This window comes from Bolinopsis microptera, chromosome 8, assembly GCF_026151205.1.
Source record: "Bolinopsis microptera isolate Bmic1 chromosome 8, MBARI_Bmic_1.0, whole genome shotgun sequence".
NCBI lineage: Eukaryota > Metazoa > Ctenophora > Tentaculata > Lobata > Bolinopsidae > Bolinopsis > Bolinopsis microptera.
This window is the reverse complement of record NC_087079.1, coordinates 13,694,600-13,714,127: the sequence shown is the minus strand read 5'-3', so window position 1 is coordinate 13,714,127 and position 19,528 is coordinate 13,694,600. Positions and strand designations below refer to the sequence as shown.

General features: G+C 37.0%; 4 protein-coding genes across 5 annotated transcripts; 2 read left to right on the top strand and 2 right to left on the bottom strand.

Moving 5' to 3' along the window:
- The first annotated feature begins 906 nt into the window (after nt 1-906).
- LOC134819197 (protein orai-3-like) lies at nt 907-3,906 on the top strand. The gene is made up of 5 exons (XM_063829002.1): nt 907-1,028; nt 1,263-1,450; nt 1,660-1,768; nt 2,526-2,667; nt 2,824-3,906. The coding sequence occupies exons 1-5, from the start codon at nt 923-925 to the stop codon at nt 2,981-2,983; spliced, it is 705 nt and encodes a 234-aa protein (XP_063685072.1). The 5' UTR covers nt 907-922; the 3' UTR covers nt 2,984-3,906.
- Nucleotides 3,907-4,328: 422 nt separating this feature from the next.
- Nucleotides 4,329-8,321, top strand: LOC134819194 (torsin-1A-like). Its single transcript, XM_063828993.1, has 8 exons — nt 4,329-4,525; nt 4,722-4,833; nt 5,055-5,179; nt 5,380-5,482; nt 5,672-5,840; nt 6,202-6,307; nt 7,676-7,784; nt 8,005-8,321. The coding sequence occupies exons 1-8, from the start codon at nt 4,389-4,391 to the stop codon at nt 8,179-8,181; spliced, it is 1,038 nt and encodes a 345-aa protein (XP_063685063.1). The 5' UTR covers nt 4,329-4,388; the 3' UTR covers nt 8,182-8,321.
- Nucleotides 8,322-9,069: 748 nt separating this feature from the next.
- On the bottom strand, nt 9,070-10,241 carry LOC134819442 (WD repeat-containing protein 35-like). The gene is made up of 4 exons (XM_063829393.1): nt 10,155-10,241; nt 9,875-9,983; nt 9,509-9,723; nt 9,070-9,356 (listed from the first exon to the last, which is right to left on the bottom strand). The coding sequence occupies exons 1-4, from the start codon at nt 10,239-10,241 to the stop codon at nt 9,150-9,152; spliced, it is 618 nt and encodes a 205-aa protein (XP_063685463.1). The 3' UTR covers nt 9,070-9,149.
- A 2,591-nt stretch (nt 10,242-12,832) lies between these two features.
- LOC134819753 (N(4)-(Beta-N-acetylglucosaminyl)-L-asparaginase-like) lies at nt 12,833-15,786 on the bottom strand. Of its 2 annotated transcripts, none has more exons than XM_063829887.1 (9): nt 15,716-15,786; nt 15,472-15,582; nt 15,014-15,153; nt 14,672-14,827; nt 14,398-14,525; nt 14,095-14,189; nt 13,834-13,968; nt 13,529-13,621; nt 12,833-13,249 (listed from the first exon to the last, which is right to left on the bottom strand). In XM_063829887.1, exons 1-9 carry the CDS (start codon nt 15,768-15,770, stop codon nt 13,134-13,136), a joined length of 1,029 nt encoding a protein of 342 aa, XP_063685957.1. In that variant the 5' UTR covers nt 15,771-15,786; the 3' UTR covers nt 12,833-13,133. The 2 variants fall into 2 exon arrangements, with proteins under 2 accessions (XP_063685957.1, XP_063685956.1); XM_063829886.1 differs by having other exon boundaries at nt 13,115-13,249; nt 15,014-15,157; nt 15,476-15,582.
- Nucleotides 15,787-19,528: the final 3,742 nt, after the last annotated feature.

Below are 19,528 nucleotides of genomic sequence, written 5' to 3'. Positions count from 1 at the left end.
CATCAGTGTTCAGACGGCGTCTACTAGGTGGTGGTGAGGAACTGGAAGAGGGTCGGGTAGGTGTAACCACAGGTCTTACTAGGCGAGCATTATCAGTATCTGGTGGAGTAGCTCCTCCTCGTCTAGAAGGTATAACAGCTTGAGTGGCACCAGGAAGGATAGTAGGATCGTTGGTAGGACTAGGAGAGAGGGGACGAGATCTACTAGCCAGTAGTGTCGTTCGATGTAAACTGCAGAGGGATATGTTCAGCTGTAGTTCTCCACAAGGTAGTCGAGTGTAGTCCTCCGTCCTGCAATCTTTACAATCTCTGAGTTTGATTTCTGAAAAGTAGACGGACTAGGGATACTGGGGGATGATGTAGTAGAGCTGAGAGAGGAATCCATTCTTCAAGATTTAGGTGTTCAGATGTTGACGATAATCAGATCAGAGAAATACAAAAGATACCAGAAGTACCTGCAATGAATCTGAATTATTTTAATATTTTATTGCTCCAGGGTGACAGTTACTGATTTAAAATTATAATGATATTGTATGAACTTATTTACAACTTATTGATTTCTCGAAATATATTTTTAATTCACAAATCAATGTGAACGAATCATCAAAATCATGGAATAATTGGATCAAAATTCTGATATAAGTGTTGTCACTATACTGCCGCCGTACTGCCGCGGGACTGCCGCCGTACTGCCGCCGTACTGCCGCCGTACTGCCGCAGGACTGCCGCCGTACTGCCGCAGGACTGCCGCCGTACTGCCGCGGGACTGCCGCCGTACTGCCGCCGTACTGCCGCGGGACTGCCGCCGTACTGCCGCCGTACTGCCGTCGGAATACTGATGTATGACCGTTTAGGTATATAAATAAAATAAACTACGACAATTTACAATTCTCATATGTTTATTATAGTTGAACAGCTTTAATATGGTGTCTGACGACTTGGAAGCAAACGGGTCCCACAAGATACGACAGACTCTCCTGGCGAAGTCTAAACTTAAAGAAGCCAGCAGAATATCTACTCTTCTCTCAGGTTTATGATCTGTGGTATCTAGCTAACTTCTTATCTTGCGTTGATCGTGACAAATATATCTTATACCGTGTCATTATGAATTATGATAGATAACAGAAAACTGTGTTGCATTATAATTTGAAATGGAAGATCTAACGTTTGATAAATTAGTCATAGAATAAATTAGAACCCCTCCATTTTACTATACATAGAAGTGCCAACATGCACTTGACTTTTACCTCCAAATTGCACCAGGTTTTGCGATGGTAGCGATGGTGGAAGTAGACCTGACATCCACCAAGTGTAACCCTGGTGATAACACGTGTGAAGCTGTGGCAGTGCCTCCCTACATCCTCATACTCTTCTCTGTAGTCACTACTGTTCTTATTTCCGTTTATTTGTTTGCTCTGATGGTCGCTACCTGTATTCTACCTAATCTTCAGGTCTGTTTAGGCATGCTGTTTTTGGTTATAAAACGAAAGTTTGATTCGATAATTAATCTTACGGTAGTTCGGGAAGCTGTTATTGAAAGTTACATTTGGATCGGTTTAATTATTTTAGACAGAACTGAGTAATATTCATGATAACCAATAACCATCCAGGAAAACATAATTTGTTTCCGATTAAACCTCACTTTAAAAACCCTCTTCAGACAGTAAAGACTGATGCGAAGTCAGGTTTTGTTGGTGGTGGTATTATCCCAGCTCACGAGCGGTTTCAACACTACATAACAATAGCTTGGGCTTTCTCGACCGTGCTAGGTAGGTTAAGAAAACTTTCAGCCGTGTAAAATCTCAAAATTTGTTAGCTCCCTGATTCCCCACTCGTAGAAACTGTTTTCTAACTGTAGTAATATCACGTGACCAATCACCGCTTGTCATGCGACTAGCTACGTAATAAGTACCGTATTTCTAGAGTCAAGATACTCTGAGTTCCTACTATTATATAATATATCTTTACTGGCCCTGTTCGACATTTGTTGAAATAGGTTGCTCGTGTTAACTTGGATTGTTGCCATCGTAATACAACAGTCTGTTATATTACTTGCAAACATTAGCCACTAACATCATATTACTTGCAAACATTAGCCACTAACATCTGCACCTGTCCGCCAAATCTGAAATCTGACGATGTTTATTGTTTAGAGGATCGTGTTTGTTAAAATGCGCTGGATTGGAATGTAATCAGATGTTTGTGTCCATGCCAACCGAGATCGTAATGATTCAAGATAAAAAAATAGGCTGAACAATTACAATACTAAACTCCTTAAACACCGTGCTTCCGCTTCTGAACTTTATCCCGCTGCAATATGATAAAGTTTGAATAGTATTGCAGAATTATGTACATTTAACTACTTTAACTTTAACTGTCAAATGTCATTGGCTTTCTGAGATATAATCATTATGGTCTTAACTATCAAAGTAAAATATGTATAATATCGATCCGTTTACGAATCGCATGTACATATTTATTATGTTCGTGTCTAGTCACCCTATCAAGATAATTCCTACTCCGCAGGTATCATCATGTTTATGGCGGAGTTTGGACTGATCTGCTGGATAAAGTTCTGGACAGCATCACAGGCTGCAGCATGGGTCGCCACGGCCATACTCATACCTGTCGCTTTCATTTTCCTGGGATTTGCTTTACATTTTCACAGGTGATTAAGTTTCAGAGTTCTTCATTAAAGTTCTTTATTACAGAAATGTTACTTTATTAGGAGTGGGAGAAGTTGTAGCGAAACTGCGAAAGAGAATGTTTATTTTTGTTTCATTCTTGACACGTGACTTGACACGTGACTTAACACGTGACACAGGTCGTTATTGGAGCACAAGATAGAAGAGCACGACAAGGGACTAAGAGAGCTGGACGAGCTGGCACAAAACCTGGACAACTTCTCCGAGGATAGGGACAGTGTGGACAGTACGGCGCTTATGTCCGGTCACAACAGCAAGGGCAATATAAAGCACGTGTGATGATCACGTGTTTGCGCACGTGTTTGTGAAAGCGTGTCACGTGTTTTTCAACGTACAGAACTGAAAACTCCAATATCCAACTCGTTAAGAACGTATAATAAGTTTGTTATTAGTTTCGGATTTGAAATTAGATATTTATTACAATTTCTTTTATTGTGACTCCATATTATATAATTCTTATTTCTGACAGTTATATTATTCTGAATTGAATTAATCTAAATGTTAAGCTGTATAGCTCCGAGTTTGGTGCTTGAAGGGCAAAAAATCCGAGATTTGATGAAGTGGACTGCATTTTATGTTTTGTTGCGCGCTCTTATTTCAATACAAATTAGTTCATTCTTTACACAATCCATCAAAGATATTGATCACTCATTTATCTTTAACATTTCGTTTCAAACTGCAATTGTATAAATACTAATCATCAATGAAAGTGAGCATTGAGCACTAATACTACTACAACTATGTCGGAACTAAGTTCGATCTACGCCAGATAACCCCTCCATATATCCCTGTCCCGCATCAGGGTTCGCAGTTCCTCTTTAGAGTTTGTCCTAACTCCTTCAGTAACATAGACAAGTAGCTTTGTCTTGGTCGGCCTTGCTGTTGTGCAAACAAGGTATTGAACAAGTATTTATCTCTGGGTTTATAATTAGCTGTTAGATATTTATAACACTTTTTAATGAAATTACTTCTTTGAAATCAAAATATGTGTAACTTTGTGTTATCGATATAAATAGAAATTCATCGTGAGGCTAATTTTTCTACCATAGCACCTTAGCGTAGTACAAGCACGTATGTGTTATCTCTGAGTTAGTTATAAATTAATAGCTTTAATTATATATCAATTAATTATATATTGTATTTTACAATCATTGGCGTTCCATTCTTGTTTATTCAGATTTCATAATTTATTTCAATTTTAACTTTTGCTTTTATTTTCGATAGTTGGGAGTGATAGACTCACTATGAAATCTTTCATTGATGTATCCAATACAATGTTTGTATATAGCATGAAATTTAATAATGTCGTATAAAATGAAACACACACATATTACCTACTCAATATGGTTATTGGCTCAGTGAGGCGTTTAGACTGACCCCTTTATTCGCATTAAATACTTCTCAGAATAATTGTACAAATCCAGAAATCAGTTTCCCCAAGGGTAGTACCTGACCATCTTAGTACTGGAGTGTTTATTAATTAAATGTACAATATTACTTTAAGTTGGGAAGAGGTTCTCTTGCTTTTGTTATGAGTTTATAGTTTGGTGCTGGGGTCTTCGATAATGTTCAAGTCAGCTTCTCCATACAGAAGCTGAAGCTGTCCAAAAGTATAACAGTATTTTAATCTCAGGATGGTGAAATAGTTGGTAAATCACGTGATCTCACGTGACGTCACGTTAAAATGGTGTTAAGAGGGTTTCTACTGCTCCAGGCCATCAGTTCTATATTATGTGAAAATGGGTACTTTAACGGCATGTACTTTGGGGCAGCATCAGCTCTCTACATTGGGATGGACCATTTCAAGGTTCCATGTTATAAGTAAGTGATTTAAACCGAGTAAAGTCAGCTCTTGGACTTCTATTAAGAATTAATAAATCTCCATTATTTGATTGTGTTTCAAAACTTGAACCTCGATGAACGAGGAATATGATAAATATAAGTACTGTATTTCCTACATCTTTGGACAAATTAACATATATTTGATAATTAATTAAATAAACTATAATATTGTTAGATACGAATGTTGTACAGTAGGGACAGGGCGAGTACACTGGATACATAACGATGTTACAAAGCTGGATACTCTGCTGGAAAAGAAGTTGTTTGGACAGCACATTGCTACCAAGGTACTGTTTTATCAAGATAAATATCAAATTTACAAAATGACATAGCTATAGCAACGTTTCATTTTATTGGTTATTCTAGCAGTTGGATGATCTTTTTATTATCCATTTTGAATTGCTCACAAAACTTCAATAAGCAGAAGTTTACAATCTATTATTTTACATTTAACATTTAAAATCAACATTTTTCTTGCACTTCATTTTTTTGTTCACGTAAATTTCAGATCCTACACCATCAACTAGGAGCATTCCTGCTAGAACCCAAACCAGAGAAACCGTTTGTAGTTCACATTTCGGGGAAGACAGGAACTGGAAAGAACCACATTTCTAACCTCATAGCACAGGCAAGGTGCTTCTTTTTATAACCTTGTAAGGTTTAAATTGTCGTTGTGTAAGATTTCAACGTTTGTGTGTTTTATGAAGGAGCATTTCGAGCCATCAGTCATAGCATTTGGCAGTGTAATATCGAAAGTAGTCACATGTGGTTACCCTCACCCCAGACTGTATCAAATATTGGACAATTTGTGAATAATATTATTCCTTAAATAGGTACGCAGAGGGTGTGGAAAGTAAATATATATTGAAGATAATTGGAACTCACAAGTATGGTTCACTGGACCACGACACAGCTACAAAATTAATGAAAAAAGAGGTAAATACACAGTGTTCAGTGTGTATCACCGCTCACCAGGGTGTGCACACCAGGGTGTGATTTTATGGCATGATTTTGTTAACAAAATTCCGCTTTAATGCGACTGCTCACATCTTTTGATCTTTTCGTGATAACTATTATGTTTAATAAGGAATTGGCAACTAATTTTCAAAGAGATAAGTATGGCAGGTGGCTGAGCACGTAAGGAAATGTAAACACGCGCTGGTGATCATTGACGAGGCCGAGAAACTTCCAGAAGGAACTCTAAACGCTATCAGCCCCTACTTGGATAAAAACGTGGCTATAGATGGAGTGGATTACAGAAACACCATCTTTGTATTTCTCTCTAACACTGCTGGTAAGTACAGTCTACAGTTTAGAAATCTCTGAATGTTACTTTGAGTCGCCTGATGTGTAGTTTGAGCTGAGTTATTCAAGGCTATTAGTGTTGCTTTAAACAAGTCTACAATTTAAAGTATATCACGAATATGCAGGTAGATATTCTTAGTTGTACACGCCTGTTTCATATTCATGGTGTTCTAAAGCAAGGCTTTGAGTATGGAGAATAAATCTTACTTCCAGTAAAACCTATCTCCGTATGTACCAAGTAAAAGTTACATAAGTCATAAGTAACTCAAGTATCTTATCACGGATCTGAACTGTGTAATGTTTAGGAGTCACGTGGGTGTTAAATAGTGGTCACGTGTCGTTTATCCCAGGTAACGCTATAAGAAATTACACTGAGACGCAGTTGGAGGCAGGTAGACAGAGAGAGGATATAGCTGTGCTGGAAATGGAGAATCTTATACAGGAACACTTGTACAAGTGAGTAGATATTGTATGTAACATTGTATGTAACATTGTATGTAACATTGTATGTAACATTGTATGTAACATTGTATGTAACATTGTATGTAACACTACATTGGGTACAATATTTCAATTTGTATATCTTTGATCTGGATGATGAAACGAATACATGATTAAAACAATCTGGTGGCAAGTTAACAATTAATCTTAAGTTAGCGGATCTTATCCATACAGTTAATAATAGTAAATACCAATCAATAACATGTTTAATTTATGATAATCATACGCACACAGTATAGTGCAAACCGTATTTGACTGAAAGGACGAAAAACAAATTTTAGCAACTATAAATTATGGTTTATATTAAGATTCCAGGAAATCTACCATTTTAAAAAAGGAGAGGCTGGACCTCCGACCTAGATAGTCCACGAGATGATAGCAGGAAGATGCTCTGTCTGCCTCAGGGGTATGGAAACCCTGAAAGGGGTTGCCGGAGATATCTATGTGGAGATGATGGAGGTAGTTGGATGAGTGGTAGTTAAGTTGCGGTGGTTGCGTTGTTTGCAACGGTAGAAGGAAATCGATCAAAAGACTTCATCAAAAACAAGACAGCAAATAATGTCCCAAATGTAATAGTTAGGCGATAGGCCCACTGAGCCAGTCCAAGAACATACGCTTTACTCCTCAAGGCTGGTTTGCTTTCACCTCTTTTCTTTTGAATCGAATGTTTAATCGCAAATGATATCAAAAAGACCCCAACAATAGGATTAACGATTGGTGCAGTAACTATCATAATCCATTCAAAAACTGAAATCTTGCGGTCCACTCCTACATACCAATCTGGGTTTACGGAAAATCTTGATACTCTGCCAAAGTCTGACTTTACTAAGGTGATCTTTGGACTTGTTTTAGGAGACCTGAAGTCTTCGGGAGATGTCGACATTTTGTCTGCTGCAAACAATATGATAAAGAATTGAGAAGAATGTATGTGTTAGACTGAAATCCGAAATGGTATAAACAACAATTACGAGACGAAAGTTTAAAAGTATTTCAGTATTTCACAATAAAGCAGGATATCATGTATTTTGTTTTATATTAAGTGGAGACTCTCATTTCGTCCCCAGTAATCTATCATGATCGAACTACTTAAGAGAGCGAAAAACGAAACCTAAAACAAAGCAGAATATCTAAATAACAATGGACGTGTATTTGTGGAAAAACAGTTTGCTCCTTCATAAAGACAATCACGCGATAATTTAATATATTACTCGTCATTGAATTATCTTTCGAATTCAAGCCTTTCAAATATTTAAAGGCTTGATCCCACGGCCATGTTCAATGTTCATCTGTTTTTCTGTTTTATTTCTCAAATCCTCGTTTCAGTTCGGGTGAGTTGAAACACAGTTCGCTCATATCCCGGTACCAGTTAGATGCCTTTATTCCAATGCTACCTTTAGAAAAGAGACATGTTCAGCAGTGTGCTGAGGAACAGGTATGAACTAATTTGGGTCTGTTAATGTTAAATTACTTCAAATGTTTGTTTGTAAACATATGCCTAATATCTTGGAAATTTGTCGATAAGAAAAGGAAGTGGAGACTTACATTTTCACTAGGGAAAATGTTTCAATTTCCAATACGCCTGTTTTTATACAATGTCTAGAATCAGATTATTGTAAATTACTTTTTTTTGAAAAACCCAACAACTATTTCAGTTGAAACAACGTCGTAACAAGTGTGGTTGTGGAGACGACCCCTCTTGTATCTCCACTCGAGCAAACGAAATAGCCAACCAAATAGACTATTCAGGAAGATTTAGCAGAAGTGGCTGCAAGAAAATATTGACTAAAGCAAACTTGGTGTGCCCGTTAGATCGCAAAAGTGAATTGTGAAAGTTTTGTCAGAGTTTTTATCGTTTGAATTTTCGTTAATACGTTTACAGTAAATCGGGGTTTTACTGTATCAGTATTTAATCTCAATATTTATTTTACATTCAATATGGTTACTGAGGTATTTTATTTCCAAGTTAAAATTCATGACCCATTTATGAGTGCCAAAATTAGAACTTCAGAAGAAAATGAGAGCTGTAGCACCGTGTAAAGGACACTTGTTGAATTAGAGAGTGAAGATATGATATTATACTGGTTTCATTAAACGGTCAAATTGTTAGTTTACTTGCTTTACGCTGCTATAGAATGATATAGCTTTAAACTCTTTGTGAAACTCTAAGCACAGATGCTGCATTCGGGCTACAAATTCAGACTCATAGGTTCTACTTGTAACAGATGATGGTACGCGCTTGGCAAAATTTATGATATCTACGGCGCGAGCACGGCGGTTTATATAATAAATTATATATAATATATATATTATATAATATAACGTCACTTAAATATTAAATCGTAGTATTACATATTATGTATTGTGACGAGTTCAATAATAAATAAAAAGGATTTAAATAGACTTTAAACTTTACTGTATGATACAGGTATTTACATGTTATACATATTGATATTATCAAATAACTTCTGAAAATTATCCCTCGGCCACGTGTTGTTACACGTGGGACATAAACACATAAAATTTCGTACTAAAATATTTGGTACCTGCCAATTGAAAATAATAGTAACAAAATATTGTACTACACATGTCACTTGTCCACTATAATCTACTTTATCGAGGGGCTGATGATTCTAGAGCTGACTGTTTGTACAAAACAATAACAACAAACAAATGTAAGACCATTTTACACAGCATTTTTAGTGTTTTCATACCATGAATTGCCATTTATAATCTGATATTTGATACTTTATCGTTAAGATGCAGTACTCTTCAAATTTTCACGTTTCACAAAACAACCTCAAGCGATGAGAGTGTGACACAGGGGACACGTGCTGAATGAGACAATGTCCGTTTCCTGCGCGCGATGTTTGCACGTGTCACACTGCCAGAAGTGAACGGAGGTGAGTGGAGCCCCTGTCACGATGCACCGTGGATATTTGGTATCGCAGATTCCGCACGTGTTTCCGTAGTCTGTAATGCTGCCCTCGCAGTTCGTACACTCGATCTGTGGAGAATTTAAGTCAGTATCGTCTAGGCTTGAGAAACCCCAAATATATGTACATCGAAAAGTTCAAACTTTCTTCACTAATTCTCATGAACCAAAATATAAACGATAATTATAAAATATGACACTACTTATTAGCCCTTAACAATTACCTTCTGTGTTCTGGAATCCCGGGGAGGGTACCTGGTGAATATCTCCACTGCCAGAGCCTCGTACTCTACTCTAGCTTCCATGCTTTCCACGTTCTCTAGTTTAATAAACGCGTTGCTGCACGTGCCGAACGAACGCGCTATAGTAGCGGTCAAAGCGATGATTGCGTAGATAGTTTCGTTGGGAATAACGTCCTCGTAGTCAACTAGTGCGTGAGCTGTAGGGGAGTGAATAGTGAAGGTGCTGATGAATTAGAATACCGTTAATTAACATTAAATAAATTTACAGTTTACTCGCCCGAGATTTTAGATTTATCCGGTTAAACTGTATTCAATTAAGAACCTCTAAAATATCGCTAAAACACATACAAGTTCTGAGGGCAGCATCAGTGAATCCCTCGTAGAGTTGGCGCTGTGCCAAAAGTAAAAAGTGATACGCTTCAGCCCCTCTCCACGCATTATCGATCAGTCTTGAATCCTGAGAAAATAAACATTGTGAGTTGACTTAATTGACCGTGCTGCGTTTTGTTACTTTGTGAAATCTACTGATATGTAATTTTTATGATTTTCCCAGTTGTAAAAACTCTCGTTAACATGACGAGGACTGGAACAAAGAAAAAAGATCATCATCGTAGAAAAGTAAACTAACCTCTATACTGACAGAGTTTGTGTGAACGAGAGAATCTAGCGCAGATCTATCAGTCATAGTGTGAGTATTGTACTGTTCCACAAGCATCGCTCCTAGAATTAACACATTTGTTAGTGAGAAAGTCATCTGCAAGTGTAGATCACTACTTTTGTTAACGACTTCATTTCCAATTAGCTACTTAATCAAATTCATTGTGATTTTGAGAAAATTTTCGTCACTATAAATTGATAGAATACAAACGGAGCAATATAATAAAAAAACACGATGCTGGATCCTATTACATCACCATTCTATCTAAGAGTTTTAGCTACAAGGGAAGTCAAATGATATCCCCCTCCAGTTTCCAGTCTCCATTTTGGGGGACGGGTTGAACCTGACTTCGCATCAGTCTTTACTGTCTGAAAAGGGTTTTTAAAGTGAGGTTTTATCAGAAACATGTTTTTCTGGATCCTCATGGTTATCATGAATATTACTCAGTTCTGTCTTAAATAATTAAACCGATCCAAATGTAACTTTCAATAACAGCTTCCCGAACTACAGTAAGATTAATTATCGAATCAAACTTTCGTTATAACCAAAAACAGCATGCCTAAACAGACCTGAAGATTAGGTAGAATACAGGTAGCGACCATCAGAGCAAACAAATAAACGGAAATAAGAACAGTAGTGACGACTGAGAAGAGTATGAGGATGTAGGGAGGCACTGCCACAGCTTCACACGTGTTATCACCAGGGTTACACTTGGTGGATGTCAGGTCTACTTCCACCATCGCTACCATCGCAAAACCTGGTGCAATTTGGAGGTAAAAGTCAAGTGCATGTTGGCACTTCTATAATAAAATGGAGGGGTTCTAATTTATTATATGACTAATTTATCAAACGTTGGATCTTCCATTTCATTAACAATTATAATGCAACACAGTTTTCTGTTATCTATCATAATGACACGGAATAAGATATGCTTGTCACGACTCATGATCAATGCAAGATAAGAAGTTAGCTAGATACCACAGATTACATACCGGAGAGAAGAGTAGATATTCTGCTGGCTTCTTTAAGTTTAGACTTTGCCAGGAGAGTCTGTCGTATCTTGTGGGATCCGTTTGCTTCCAAATCGTCAGACACCATATTAAAGCTGTATAACTATAAACATATGATGAGAATTATAAATTGTCGTAGTTCATTTTATTTATACATATAAAGATTAAAATTAGTTTTATCATGGTAAATTGACGACACACAAATCAAAAATTTTACATATTCAACTATTTAGCTGAACCATTCACTTGTTTGATTTAGAATTAAGCATCTGACCGAATAAACAAATTGTAAAAATAAAATCATCAAAAATGCCAAATATTTTTCCGAGTGTTCGGGTTTCAAACAGTTTTCCGTTTCCTGACTTGTTCTTCATGTCATCACTTCACCGAATACAGCCAGTACAATTATAGATAACACGTGTTTCAGGTGACGTTTCAACTTTCAGTCTAAAGAAGCCTGTTTTGATTTATCAAGAATTTCCTCTTCTCTTTCATTCATTTTCCTCTTCTCAGCTTCAATAACTTCTGGATCAAGAGCAATATCGTTCTTAGCCATTAGCAACGCAAACTCCTGTTTAGGCAACAACTGAACCTGTTTACGAGCAAGATTGCTCTTCATTACAGTTAACGTTATCAGGAGTCCAGTCATATTGGAAGATGCCCAGAACAGTAAATAAAGAGACTGAATCTGATCTGAAGCTAGGAAAAACAATTTACCTCCCACTAAAGCTGAAAGGGAGACTAACATAACCGCCATAGTTTTACTTTCACCAAATGATTCTCTGAGGGTTATTGACCGACTTTTTGGCATTTTAACGGGGTATATAATGCCCTGTCTAATAAGTCTGAATAGAAAAACACTAAGTACCACGTTAACAGCAGGCAGTATGTACAGTGGGTCGGGTTGAAGTAAGTTTGGTACCCACAGAAACGGAGCTTCTGCTAGTTGGGTTGCGTAGGCTTGTGAGAAGAGATAGAGACCACATACGTTCACATAGCTGAGGGCTATACCAGTCCAAGCAGTTCGCTTTCTAACTTTATGTGGCCCCCCAATTAAACCATGATCTGAACTGTACTGATCAACCACTGACTGTACATCCTCTGCTTTCTCGTAGTTTCTTTTGTCCTTCCAAAAAGCCAGCTCCACATGTTTCCTATAATACCACTCAGAATGAGGTAAACTCCTCTCCAACCGCCGACTATTCACAACCCGACTATACAGACAGTACACGGCTCTCAGTGCCACGGCCCACGTGACAACCGTTAAACCAGCGGCTGTGGTGTCTAACTCGGGGAGTAGCGCCGCTAACTGTACTAAAACCTCCCCTGATCGAGCCTCGCCAGCAAGTGTTGATAATGCTGTGTCGGAGATACTGAGAGGGTTTGTTTGGTCGACTGCGGCCAGTTTGCTGGAGATGAGAGGGTCGTCAGACATGATGGCGGGGGCGAGACCCGCGTCTTTAGCGGGTCGTGAGAAGTCGAGGAGGGTGCGGTGTGGAGTGTGGTGGAGACATGGTGAGGGTCTCAGTTGGTGGAGATAGAGGATCTGTTTTGTGCATCGCCTCATTGCGCTAACCTGAGGAGTTGAAGAGTTACAAACTTACTAGTTCTACTGTTGTAAATAAATGTAGATCATTAATTTGTGTCGATAAAGAAGTGAATTTGTTCATCCAAAAAAGCTGATAATAATTGTATTATATTTATAAAAGTATTATTATATTCACAATGTAAAAAATGTACAAACAAAAATCTGCCCCCGCTTAAATCCTCAATAAATCCAAACTTATTTCACTTCTAGCTTGTCCGAAAATGTCTTTAAAATATTATCCCTAATTTAATATTTCAAACTTTCAATCAAATTAATCAAAACTTAATCTCAATTTTAAAATCTTCCCATCAAAGTATGCCGCCAGAAGACACGTGATCGTCATCTTCTCAGCTAACTCAGGCAGTCCACTTCCACAACCCTAGTCTTAGCACTGTCCTGACTGTCTCGTACCGAGTAAGGGAACTTGTCCATACCGTAACATGCTGCTCCGTACTTTCCGTCCTTATCTGTGATTGTAGTGGGTGTAGTTTTTAGACACGTGTCACGTTTGTGAGGCGTTATATAAAAATAGACTGCAGAGATAAGGTACACTTTAACTCAATGTACAGGACGAATCTTCTACAATAGGCAGGATGATTGAAAGCACCCTCCGCAATCATTAGTAACATGAATATTGAATAGACATGTGTACAAGTCAGAACTGCCCAATACTACCACACAGATTTAAAATATGTACGATACTCTAAATTTAAGGCACTTTACTATACAGAATATTGCTGACTTACTTGCAGCAATAACAGCTCCACTCAGGGAGTTGGGATACTTGGTAGATATTCTAGTGATGGATTCTTCAGCTGCTCGTTTAGGAGACATTCCCCCTGGGTGAAATATTTTCTTGTAAGAGGTTACAAAACTTATTGTAATTTGCCAAATTCGGTAATTTTTGCATGAACTTTGTTGACTATTTAACTCAATTACTGAAACGGAATTCATCATTAAATACCAAACATCCTAGTCGCCAAATATGTTGGCAAAAACCAATCTGTTTTTCAACTATGCAATATATTGCTAATGTTACATGAGACGTTACCTCGCATAAGTTCGACAGCTAAGAAAGCGGGACTGAACCTCATCATGATGTCGCCATCTCCAGTAGCCACAGCACCACCCACACTCTCATCCACAAACGCACCACACCCCGGCAATGCTGAGTCACTAGACCTTCCTGGAGGGGGAGATATCATTTAACAATATTCAAATAACCCAGTGCAAAAGTAAAAGTGCATTACACGATAACAATAACTTTAATTTTGGATTATTCAGACGATATTGAACTCCGTGTAGTGTTTACCGGGTATCTTATGGTTCATCCCGTTAGTAGTGGTGCCCGCTGCCATCTTGCCATGTCTGTCAAGAGTTATTATTCCTATTGTATCGTGATTTCTTCTAATGGATAAATTGTTGTTTACTCCTATGACTGTATATAATAGTGTATATTGCAATTGTAGTGTATTCATTGTCTTTAAATCTTATTATGAGGATAATGATTTTGAATTTGAAAATAGAATAATTTTTTCATCATCATGAGCCCTATTGATGAAAACGATTAAAATCCAAGAGCTGAAGGTACCCACATGACAGCTCTGGTATTCACCTATTTATTGATGATTTTCTGTAATGGTGATCGTCTGTTAGAAGATTAGGAATATAGGGTCCACACTTAGTGGTAGAGTTTACCATGTTCTTCCAATAATTGGGCTGACAGTTTGCTTTTTTCCAGTCCTAAATGTTTTCATTTGTAATTACAGCTGTTAAAGACACTGCCCAATGCAACAGTTATAAACTTAGAGTTGATATTATCCACGGCAGACAGGGTAGTGTATACAATAAAAATACTAACACTTTAATATCGATAATAACATGGTTACCTCCCAAATGTTGATGGATCTTTGAGATGAAAGGGGTTGACTCTTGAAACCCAATGAAAGAGCAAAATTGGTGGCATTTTCTCCAACAAGTACAGAATGATAGGTGTGCTCCAAAACAGCCCTTGCAACTTTACTTGCCTCTCGGACAGACTTCAACTACAAAGATAACAGTACAGTTGAAAATAATTTACTGATGACAGCATCACTTTGAATTTAACAAGTTGATCTCAAAATGTTCACAGATTGGCTCCGTTTTAAAATGAAATACTAGAACTTGCATGACTTTAGCAGCAAAGTGACACAAGACTTACATTATCTTGTGTACCTGGTACATTATGGTACCTGGATGACAGCCCCAGTGTCCTGTCTTCCTCCTTCCATAACAAGAGCATCTAATGTGGTGTGACCATCTTCATCAGGTGATCCTCCCCATCCTACAGTTCCGTCACACTGGTCTGTCTCACATTGAGAGCATCCTGCAACTACCTTGGAGAAGTGCCTTCAGATAAAGCAATAATAAAATGATTACAAGATTTGTACAGCATAGCCAGTAACATGTTATTTATTTGTATACAAAATTGTATAAATCAGGATTTTTTGAGACTTGAAGCAGGGCAATTTAATGGATAGTTTTATATGCCATAAGTTAGTTAACAGATGGCTTGATGCAACAGGGAAATAATTCAATTTAGATAAATTTGCATTCATTTGATGGTAAACAGATAATCTGTGGTGTAATTTTAGCACATTTAGTCAATGAAACTAATAAATCAATGAAACTAATAAAGTAGTAGTAGTACTTACAGCATCAAGTGAGGAACCACCCTGAAGAAGTGATTCAAAGCCAGCATCAGTGGCTGCAGTAAAAGGCCATGTGTTAATCACAAACATAAGTTCTCTGGTCCAAACACCTGAAAAATGTAGCTCTCATCAACTTTTAACCACTCTGTACGACAAAAAAGTGATATAGTACACTTAAAAATTACTGGAGAGCATTTAGAAATCGAAAGAAAACGAATTCATTTAAAAAATATAATGATTTACCATTTATAAGGATGCCAACCATCCATAGCATTAGAAAGTAGGGTCTCTCAATCATTTCTACAGTGCATAGATTGTCAGATTCAGCTTATTAGGTAAAAAAGCTTAATAAAACAAAGATTTTATTTTACACCCACAATCAATACAATAGATGTAGTGAGTTCAAATATTCATATGTAATATCTGAGTGACTGCATTTAAATAATTTAAGAAAATGACTTTAAAAAATGGGACCCCCAACCCATGTAGCTGAGACACCTCACAGCAAGTTGACCAAAGTGGCTCTTGCTTGTGAAAGGTGTATCAACTACCCGCCGAGGCGGTGGGTTGGGAGTCCCCCCTGGGATCATTTCGTCCGTAAAATTTTACACAATATAGAAGCTACAAAAAATTATCTATAAAATTTAACTCACTTTTAAAACTTGACGATAATAGAGATAAATATTTGGGTACAAAGATCAAAAGAAACAAAATGCAGTGACTAAAGTTGCTTGTGCCCAGATAAGATTAAGCTTTCTATTTTCTGACGATGACTTGGACGGTTCCATCTTCGGCTCGAAGATCATATATGATCATACATGGACTTTGAATTTAAAGTCTTAAATAACTCAGCCACCGAAATGTCAAAGTTGCGTAGTGACACAATTGATATGCCCACAATAAAAAGCATACAGTTGTGACCTGAAATTTGAAAATTGAAAATTTACATATACTTTTGTTGTTTTCAACACACTAATGATGTACTCAAAGGTATCTTTACAAAATTTCACAATTGTACAAGGGCATTATCATTTTATCAAACACATGACTGTCTGAAATTAAAATTATCTGTAAATATCCTCTGATCCAGGATTTTATGTTTGCAATAATCAACGTAGGGATATTTTGTCGAGGTGGAACATGGAACATTTACACCAATAGTCCTATCAACAACAGGTGGAATGGGAAGAGAAGCAAATACGTTCTTCAAAAAGTTAGCTGATAGAATGATCAACATTTGATAACATCAATATTTCTTTTATTTAAAAGGCAAACATTTATTTACAATGTCAATCTTTTCTAATTTGTGTAGCTTTATTGCAATATTGTATTACTTTGTGCGCGAGCGCAAATGTTACCTAGCTTGCGCTTGCTAGTCTATAATTTCTTAACGGGTGATACTTTTAAAATGTTTGTTAGAAGACCGTCAAGTGTCGACAAATCCAACCCAGCGCGCGCGTCTAGTAGTAGTTTATAAAAAAACACGGATAGTTTTAAATTTATTTCTATTTGTCGTATAATCATAAACAAGTTAATCCTGTTTCAAGAATGCGCGGCTTTGGCGGCCAGTTAAATTGACTTAAACATTAAATTGAATTTTAAATAGAAATGTGAATATATTAAATTGTTTTTAAAAATTTAAATTTGTTTCACTAAAATTTGTTTCACTTAAAATTTAAAACTTTCAAAACGGAGGCTTATAAATATTATTATATTATGATTGTAAAATAAAGGATAAAATTTTAAATTTGTTTCACTAAAAAAAATTTGTTTTACTATAAACATATAACAAGTTTATTATTTTGTGCTCGCTTTTAGCCTGGCCTCTCACTCATGTAATATGTATGTAATCCCTCAAAAAGAGCGCAGCGCATAAAAAGAAGTAGGCTAGGTACAAAAACGCATGGTTACGCAAATCAGACCTAAAATTTAAATATATGTGTTTTATATAAACAAGCAAAATTAAAATTTGGATTTTTACCAAAATTTTTAAACTTGTTTATATTTTTAAAAATTTAAAAATTTAATAGTCAATAGTAAATTCAAAAATAATAATATATATATTTTGCGCGCGCATCAATTTTTATTTAACTTTAAAGCTTAAAACATAATGCATTTTGTAATTTGTTGTATCACGTTGCGACCCCCATGGTTGTTTCACTGCGCGGTGGGTCATACGACGTATGACAAGTTATTTGTATGTGCGTTACTTACTTTGTTACTTTGTAGGGTTTCATAGAATCCTCTATCGGGCCATCGAAAAAGTCGACCCCCCGGACAGTGTAGAAACTGTTTTATCACCACTCCAATCAAGCAAGGAGTTTCCATTCCGACGGCTGTATCCTGGAGCTGGAGGCTCGTCCGGAAATGACTTCACAAAGTTCGTTAAAGCTGCTTTGAATTGCATAGGATCCTCGATGGTGTGCATATGTGTTGGGATTACGCTCCTACTAAATCGCTCGCCTAAAATCGCTCGCCCAAAATTCGCCCAAAATTTTTGTGAAAAGGCCCTTCGGGGTTATGGTTAGGGTAAGGGTTGGGATTACAGTTTATGTAAATCCTTTTTTGCTCTAACCAGAGCCCTCTCGCTTGCAGTATTCTACTTGTGAAACAAGCGTGTCACGCAGCATGCGTAGACACATGGCTATGTGAAACCGTTTTGTACGGCTGCAAAACCATAAAAAACCAAAGTCACGTGAAATTTTTGGGCGAGCGAATTAGTAAAAGCCGTTTATAACAGTGCAACTAAAAATAAAATGTTGACTAAATCATATAATGTAAGGATGATGATTAATCACTCTACACTCGACTGTCACGTGACTTTTTTAACCCATTCTTTGCTCTAACCAGAGCCCTCTCGCTTGCAGTAGCGCGCGACCGCCGGAGGCAGTACGCGTAGGCACATGCAACATGGCTATGTGAAACCCATTCCCTAGCTGGTTCCGAACGAGTTTTCGGTACCCTAACCCTCTAATCTGATCCTAACCCTAACCCAATCCTTAACAAAAACATATGCTGAAACCCTAATCCTAACGAGAAATTAGACTAAATTCCTTATACGGTCATATCACGTGATCGATACAGTTTTTCGCCAATATCTCGTCAGGAGAGCATTTTAACCCTATGTTATTGGGGGTGATTCGGAATCAGCGTCCGAAAATACATCAATTGAAGTTGGTTACAACCATCGGGGGCCCTTTTAGAACAATCTCGAAAGTTGACTGTAGAGTGATTTAGCACGCTCGATAATGTAAATAAACATAAATATATTCGCGCCGCGCATATGTTCACTGATATTAGATTTAGACCGCAATCATGTCCGTAATATTTTGACTACAAGTCCTTACACGTTTTATTGTGTATATCATAGAAACAAATGATGTTTTAATATTACTAGATTGCTGATTTGAGTTTTAATGCAACGCTGTTTTACTAAATATTGATCTATCATCTATTTAAGTCTTGCAATCAGTATCAATGCGTATAGTTTTATTTCATCTTTCCCTTCAGTATATAATAATAATTTACCACATATATATAATATACAACAACCACATAATACAACAACATTTTTATCATAACGAGAAGATTTATCGGATTTGAATTTTGTTTTCCTATTCGACGGGTCGTGATGTAACATTGTAAATCTAATCTCAAGTCCCCCCTTAATGTAACTGCCATTCGAAATATCCAATTCAATGATACCATATTTTATGTCTTTGCTGAATTTGATCCTTTCATCATGCAAAATAGACTCTGGACTTTGGCCTTCTATCTTTGAAAGGGCGGTCAAATGACCGCCAGAAATTAGTTAGCAGCTGACATGATCAGTCAGGAATCCCAGAAAAAATGAATTCATGCTGTTGGCCTTGTACCAGTAAAATTCGGCTCCTTCAGTTCTACAAATGCATATCTAACGGAGGAGTCCTCATTTATCTGTTCAAGTCGATTCCTCTATTTAGTTTTATTATAATTCATTCATAAGCTTGTGGGTACTATACCTCACAGAGTCCCCTTATTACACACAGATGATTATTTGTATCTAACATATAACAA